At 49.8% G+C, this 8,168-nt stretch overlaps 1 protein-coding gene and 1 non-coding gene across 2 annotated transcripts; one reads left to right on the forward strand and one right to left on the reverse strand.

The window, feature by feature from the left end:
• Positions 1 to 3,349: 3,349 nt before the first annotated feature.
• Positions 3,350 to 3,422, forward strand: AC3HAE_024842 (transfer RNA valine (anticodon CAC)). Its single transcript has one exon. It is a non-coding gene; the product is annotated as a tRNA-Val (tRNA).
• Positions 3,423 to 4,478: 1,056 nt separating this feature from the next.
• Positions 4,479 to 7,630, reverse strand: LOC311354520 (early growth response protein 1-like). The gene is made up of 2 exons (XM_084474321.1): positions 7,090 to 7,630; positions 4,479 to 6,621 (listed from the first exon to the last, which is right to left on the reverse strand). Exons 1-2 carry the CDS (start codon positions 7,313 to 7,315, stop codon positions 5,126 to 5,128), a joined length of 1,722 nt encoding a protein of 573 aa, XP_084330447.1. The 5' UTR covers positions 7,316 to 7,630; the 3' UTR covers positions 4,479 to 5,125.
• Between the last annotated feature and the right edge of the window lie 538 nt (positions 7,631 to 8,168).

Raw genomic sequence — 8,168 nt, forward strand, 5'->3', positions numbered from 1 at the left:
GGGTCTGGTCTGGTCTGGGTCTGGGTCTGGTCTGGGTCTGGTCTGGGTCTGGGTCTGGTCTGGTCTGGGTCTGGTCTGGGTCTGGTCTGGGTCTGGGTCTGGTCTGGGTCTGGGTCTGGTCTGGTCTGGGTCTGGTCTGGGTCTGGTCTGGGTCTGGTCTGGGTCTGGTCTGGTCTGGGTCTGGTCTGGGTCTGGTCTGGTCTGGTCTGGTCTGGGTCTGGTCTGGGTCTGGTCTGGTCTGGGTCTGGTCTGGTCTGGTCTGGGTCTGGTCTGGGTCTGGTCTGGTCTGGGTCTGGTCTGGTCTGGTCTGGTCTGGGCCAGACGGCCAGGATCCAGAGAGCAGTAAATATGAAAGAAATGCATAATGTATACCGGTATTCGTGCGTTACATGATGGAAGTCTAGCTTGTTACAATAAAATAAAAAATACTTCTATGTGAGATGTTATTATTTATTTTAAGTTAAGGTGTAGTCATAGGATAAGATCTTTGTTTTTTATCAGAGGAAACCTTTTCTTGAAATGTTTTCCATTCAACATGTTCCACAACGCAGTACAATTGTAAATGTTTCATCTTTGCACCACGCAGGAAGTGGTGTATAGTTCATGAAGCACAAAGCGTTCTCTCTCGCTCGCTCTCTCTCTCACTCTCTCTCTCTCTCTCTCTCTTACACACACACACACACACATACACACACATGCACAGACACACAACCACACAAACAAAGACACAATGATCTCACTCACACTCTAAAATAAGTTAAAATACGTCAAGCAACCGTAGACGTTTGAACAAAGGAAACAATGCATACGTTGTAAAAGCAGTTGCAGTGAAACTTACATTACACTGTTGTACACAGTCCGTTATTTGTATTATTTGTATATTTTTCTTATTGTATTTTATTGTATTTTGCACGACTGTCGTCTCTATTTCTTTATTTGAACTGTCGTCTTTGCTCTTTGCTGCTGTAACACTGTAGCACATTCCCCCGCTGTGGGACTAATAAAGGATTATCTTATCTTATCTTATCTTATGTTATCTTATCTGACGTGATGATCACACGGACAACATTGAGACCCAGGGCTTTGATCCCGTGATGCTGAGGGTAAGGTATGCACTGGGTCCTTGTCACAGTCGGGGGGGGGGGGAATGAGTCTGGGAGTCTGAAGGTGCTTCTGCTCGAGGTTGGTACCTGGTGGAGAGGGTGGGCGTTGTTGTCCAGGATACCGTGCAGTTTACACTAGTGATGGGTCGTTCGCGAACGAGTCGGCTCTTTTAAGTGTTAACGATGGGAGTCGGCTCCCGAACGCGAGCCGTTGTCTTTTTTGTTCTCCCGCTCTACGGGCTGCTACATGCGTTCATTCTACGCGTGCTATGCGTGTCACGGCGCAATGCACGGCAGCCAGCAACCGATCACGAGAACAAGCAGCGAGGGGCGGGGGGATTTTGATGCGCGACGCACGTTGCCTGTGACTGACAGGAGGAAAAGAGGAGAGAGACGAGTGGTGAGCGTGTGAGTACAAGATGAATGAGACAAGGAAAAGAAGCAGCATTTGGATGCATTTTGATCAGTGTGAGAACACAAAGGTCAACACGCGCGCACGTGTCAAAATGAGCGTCGGAATTACGGCATGGCGCCGTTATAAAAGGTATACAGTAAGCGGTAATATGAAGAGCCGTTTGGGAGCCGAAAGAGCCGGCTCTTGTTTGGTGAGCCGTTCCAAGAGATCCGGCTCACTAAAAAAGAGCCGAAATTCCCATCACTAGTTTACACCTCCTCTACGCATCATCCTCTCAAGACACCGCCACCAGAGAGTCCAGCTGGACCCCCCAGGACAGAACCAGCCTTCCTGTTATGATAAACGATGCTGAACCCAAGAGCAGACAGAGACGGTGTTGAATTGATGCAAGAGGGTTTATTGAATGAGGTGGAGGAGCAGGTAGAGGACGCGGAAGCCGGGGGGAGGGTGAAGCAGGCGAGCTGGAGTGCGTGATCCGGATAACTGCAGGCAGAGGGAAACAGAGTTAGGTTGTGGTCGAACGCAACAAGAAACGAGAGTGCGATAGCGAGGTAACAAGGAAAACTGGAGCCAGGCACGTATCATTTACCACTGTAGAGCGAAGTATGATCTGGCACTGACAGCAGGGAATCCAAGGGTTTATGAAGGGGAGTTGATTGGAGATGACGACCAGGTGAGCATGATTGCAGATGACGGCCAGGTGTGAAGAGAGACAGACAGAGGGAGTGGCAAACCCAGGAGGAGGAAAAACACAGCAGACTGCTGTGACCACAACACTTCCTGATGATGATCCTGCTGATCTCTGCTGCCCTCAGCCCCAACAACACCACAACACAGAAGATGGAACTGGCTTACCACCGACTGGTAGAACATCCTCAGCACGATGTTACAAAACGTTGAATGACCGGAGCCTCCTCAGGAAATAAAGACGACTCTTGTAAACAGCCTCAGTGTTCTCGGCCCAGTTCAGTTTGTTATCCAGTTTGTATACTCCAAGGTATTTGTAATCCTGGACAACATCCACACACACTCACACCGTTGATGGAGATGGGTGCGGGGGTGGAGGGCAGATTTCCTCCTGCGGAAAATCCACCAGCAGCTCCTTATAGTCTCGGTCGAGTTGAGATGCAGATGGTTAGCTTATTAGTTATTCGTTATAAGAGTCTGTTGTTTAATTAAAAAGGTATAAACGTCATGCAATTGTGTGATCGTTTGACCTTGTGGCCCTCTAAACTGTTAAATAATTTGGGATATGGGTGGCACCTGCTGAACAGATTGAGTTCGTCAGCCCTAACTATAGTACAGCCCCCTCTGGTGTTTGTAAAAGGGCACTGCGATCTTTCCCCTTCGACCGCGGCTTCCTGTATTGATTGACTAAACATGTCTAGTTGTATTAAAAATGTTTCTAAGCTTTCAGGCCAATTGCACAATGCACAATGGAACACATATGTGATTAGACATAAATCGGGCATATAAATAAATTGCTCACGACAAATTCATCACAACCAATTCATTCATTGAGATCACGCTTATTACTTACACTCAAATATATGCTTTGATTTGGCCTGATTTGAGATTTGTCACTAATTATATTTAATCCAACAGACTTTTCTTGCAACATTTATGCACATAATCATATCAGATCAATATATACACTTCTTGTATCCTACTTTAACCACGAAAAAGATCTAATCGATATTCGACTAGTCCTTTACGGTCCCAAACCAAACGCGGAACAGCGCCACCATGTCCAACGTGTGGCCAAAAATATATGACATTAGTAGTGTCACAAATTGTATTGAGAGTAGAGGCTGAGTAGAGTAGCTACACAGTTTCCGTAGTGTAGTGGTTATCACGTTCGCCTCACACGCGAAAGGTCCCCGGTTCGAAACCGGGCGGAAACACTTTTTTGCTAATACTTGCCTAATTTTGACCACCATCAACTAAGATAACTAAATATAATTAAAAAATATATAAATAAATAAATATAATAATAATCTTTAACAATAATTCGTCAATATAACATAACAATAATAATGAAACGGTGTGTGTTTGTGTGCGTGTGTGAGTGCATAGTAGTGCATAGTAGGGTAGTATTTCCGCATCAGATCTTTTGCAAGAAAAGATAAGGATAACATTTAAAAAATACATATCCTACTATCTTTGACTGTCCAAAGTCCACCGAATCGTCTCTCTTTATGTATTTATCTTTCATGCGCGCGCGCACACACACACACACACACACACACACACACACACACACACACACACACACACACACACACACACACACACACACGCACGCACACACACGTACACGAACACGCGCGGGCGAGCAGGAAATAAATAGACCAGGGTAGGAGAGTTCTTGGCTTATTTGTCTTGCAGGCCTTTTGCCAGGGCCGACCAGGAAACTCCATATTTGGGCAACAGGATGTCGACTGCGGAAGCAGGATATCCTTGCATGGGCAACCGGGGTGTTGACTTGTTGGACCGGAGAAGCCAGTGACGATTTTATTGGCTCCTTCACTACAAACGCACACAGCGTCAATCTGCCGCATTAGAGCGTTTATTAAAAGCGGGAGGCTAGCCTGTTCTTACCTGCAGTTTGTGGTCGATCAAGTTTAATTGGTTGACATAACATTGGCATGTAGAACCTATACTGTACGGTGTTTAAAATAATCAGTAATCGCTACGCAAAAATAGCCTAAGCCCAGGTATTCATAGCTGTCGCAAATGCAACTATATCCATAGTAGCGCTTTAGTCTTTAGTCTTTTATTATTTTTAGGTTTCTTCAAGAACCGACGGTTGTTATTCGCTTTATATTATTTGTAGTCACTGTTGTCTACGCTTATTGTATTACATATTAATAATCTTATATATTTTTTTATTTAAGTTTGGAAATCGTGGTAGTTGATTGTCTGAGAGAGAAACAGAAAACTCAATTGTGTTAATTTTTTTGTTTATTTACTTTCAACACCCTATTTAATGGGGCATATTATGTAGTGGTTTTTCTTCTTTGGCAGAAAAGTGCTTTCAAATAGCCATACAGATACAAAAAATAAGGCACAATAAGGCAGTATGCAAGCAATTCAAATATGAACTGCATAAAATCTGCACCATAATTGTCATACCTACTCAGTAGGTAACAACACAACATTCCCGTTACTATTATACAAGTGCACTATACAAGTATACACTATTTACATGTACAATAAAAATATAGAATCCTATGTTTTGTTACAGAAATTACAATCTTTGTGCACGTTCTCAATACAAAACCATCGTCAAGCATTATTGCTAAAGGCACAGAACATAGAAAACATTTGATCAAAGCGCACACTCAGCATTGTAACTATCGTAACGTGATCGGTCTCTCACACAACACGTGTAAAACCTCTCTTGGTCATCGCGGCTGGTATTTTGGAGGAGATGGAAAAAAAAAAAACGAAAATACTTTGGATCAAAGTGTCCCGAGAGTTTGTCCGACAGCACCGGTCTGGTACGACCTCATCTCATCCGGACGGAACCGCCTCCACTGGCTCCTGGTTTGGTGGGTCTGCTCTCTCCCTCTCTCTCTCCCTCTCTCTCTCTCCTCTCTCTCCTTCAGCAGACGTCGGATCCATGCGGTGAGGAGCGTCTGCTCACGTGCTCCCACTGAGGGCTCAGGCCCGGAGAGGAGGAGGAGGAGGAGGAGGCGTAGAGGTGAGGGGACGGGGAGGAGGAGGAGGAGGAGGAGAGACCCTGTCCGTAGATGGAGGAGGGAGGGTAGAGCAGGGAGGAGGAACCACAGGTGGAGGAGGAGGAGGAGGAGGAGAGAGAGGGGCTGGACGGGGAGGAGCAGTACTCTGACGCCGCACCACAGGGGTCGCTGCAGGGCGGGCGGGGCGAGGCGGAGGAGGAGGAGGCGGAGGAAGAGGAGGAGCTGAAGGCCTTGGCTGCCGCCGCCGCTGCCGCCGCCGCCTCGGGCGCCACCTTGCGGTCGCGCTGCCTCAGGTGGATCTTGCCGTGGCGCTTGCACTCGTCGCTGCGGGCGAACTTGCGTCCGCAGTGGCCGCAGGCGAAGGGCTTCTCGCCCGTGTGCGTGCGGATGTGCGTGGTCAGGTGGTCGCTGCGGCTGAAGCTCCGCATGCAGATGCGGCACTGGAAGGGCTTCTGGCCCGTGTGGACGCGCACGTGGCGGGTCAGCTCGTCCGAGCGCGAGAAGCGCCGCTCGCAGCCGTCGGCCGGGCAGGCGTACGGCCGCTCGCTGGGGGACTTCTTGTAGTGCCGCCCCAGCGGGTGCTTCCGGGCCAGGACGGGTTTGCCCCGCGGGCCCCCGGGGCCTCCGCTGAGGCCATGGGCCAGGGGGCTGTCCTGGGGCTGCTGGGGGGTCTGCTGGGGCTGGGGCTGCTGCTGGCCGCTGGAGAAGGCCTTGATGGTGAACAGGGGGGTGAGGGGAGGCTGCTGCTGCTGCTGCTGGACGTTGAAGACGGAGAGGTCGTGGGCCTGGCCCAGGACGGGCTTGTGGTCCTGGGGGGGGAGCAGCTGCTGCTGCTGCTGCTGCTGCTGCTGCTGGTGGTGGTGGGGGTGGAGGTGGTGGGGGTGGGAGAGGCGATAGTCTGGGATCATCTGCATCATGGAGGAGGAGGGCGGCGGGGCTGCGTGCCTGGAGGCGGGGCTCGGGGTGTGATAGGCAAGGGCGGCGCACGGAGTGGATTGGACCGACGACGGGTGGGAGAATGTCTGGGCGGGGAACGCCATGGAGTGGTGGTCCATGCCCACGGCGGGCTCCGGGTGCAGCGCGTGCGGGGAGGAGGAAGACGCGGACGAAGAGGAGGACAGCTCGCAGGCGGAGGAGGAGGAAGAGGAGGGAGCGGCCAGGCTGACCAGCCCGGTCACCAGGCTGAGGAGGGACTCGGGCCAGACGTTGTTGCCGCCGCCGCCGCCGCTGTGGCCGGTGCTGGTGGGGCCGCAGGTGGCGCCGTGGGCGGGGGTCGGCTCCAGGGTGAAGCGGCCGCTGTAGGCCAGAGGCGGCAGGCGGGCTGGGAATGAGGGGATTCCCAGGAGTTCTGAGATGATCTTGGATTCCTCGCAGCAGGCTGACAGCTCCAGGAGGCTGTCTGGATGAGACGGAAGGGGGGGGGGGGGAGGAGAGAGAGACGTTTATAGTGCTGGTTTGGTTTGGATTACTTTGCAGCATTGTTCTACAATCGGACTATTTTTCAGCTCAAGCTGTTTTTTAAATGATGCAGGAAACGTTTACTTAGTTTCGCTTTGGAGCTTCATGAGTCAACGATTTATTGCCATAATAAAATATGTTGTTTGAAATTAGATTTGTTGCGTCATGACATGAGTAAGCAGAGTAAGTGAATGCAATTGTTTCAAAACATCCAATAATACAATAATACACAAACGCATATATCGTTTCGATTGCATTGCAAAAAACACAAAACTACTAGCTATTCTTTTACACCATTTTTGTAAAAAAAAAAAAAACTTTGAAATTTTTCAAACAAACGCGCTATTTATTATTTGTTGCACTTATAAAACTTGATTCGTGGTCAACCAGCAGTGGAAGATCCCCTTACCTCCACAAGGTCGGTCCACCTCTCCGCTCTCCCCGGTCAGAAAGCCCAGTCCGGCGTCAGTGGAGGCGGTCAGGAAAGAGTTCCCCGCCGCAGCGCTCTGGAGCAGCAGGTGAAGCTCCTCCAGCTTCTGGTAGCTGTCCAGCGGCGAGTGGGGGGCCGCGAAGCCGCCGAGAGGGTCGGATATTTGCAGACTGGAAAGGAACCGCTCTGTCTTGACCGCAGCCATGTCACGGTTGTCCAGGGACGTGTCCGAGAGTCGCCGCGGATCTGAAATCTATATACTCCGCTGCCTCAGCTTCCACCGACGTCTGTGCAGCCGGCCGGCGGAGGGACACTTTGGCCGGACTCTTGCCGCTGTTGATGATGGTGGTGCGGACTTGAATGACTGAAATGATGTCGTCTCGAGTCCAGGAGTGTGCATAGGCCTATGTGAAGTGATGCGTGACAAAATGCGTGAAGTGAGTTTGTTATCCAGATATGACTTCAAATTCAGCGCGGAGGTTGAGTGTTTCAGTGGACTGTTGACAGCGCTTGAACTTGGGACTCTGTGCTCCGTTTCAATGAGCCTCCCCCGCCTTATAAAGCCTCTTGTCGTGACGCGAAGTTCCGAATATGGCGTGGAGGAAGCCCATATTTGGGCATTGTCCTCGGAAGAAAGACACGGATAGGAGTTGCACTTTATAATCATGCTTTTTTTTTGTTTACCGTGGGTTGTTTATCGACCACTCCACACAGAAAAACTCGGGGTGCACCAGCCCGGCTTTTACTAACATGACACAAACGGTATGCGTTGTGTGAGTTTAGCGCGCCGCCATAGCCGGAAGCGACCGCTACAGCGAAGCAGCAGCTCTCCATATGGAGCGGTTCCGGTGGCGGCTACTTCCATGCCCATACATGGTGTTTCCTCTAAGAATGCTGATCTGGGCGTTTAGCATAAATGGAACCCTAGTCTGCAAGCCCCACAGCGATTATTGCATGAATAAAAGTGACAGACTGACAGACTGTTTTAAAAATGTAAGCCATGTAACGGTATATGTTTCATTATAAGCAAGTATAGGAAAAAAAAAAAAAAAGAAGTA

Source organism: Micromesistius poutassou (assembly GCF_964030765.1).
Source record: "Micromesistius poutassou genome assembly, chromosome: 10".
Classification (NCBI taxonomy): Eukaryota; Metazoa; Chordata; class Actinopteri; order Gadiformes; family Gadidae; genus Micromesistius; species Micromesistius poutassou.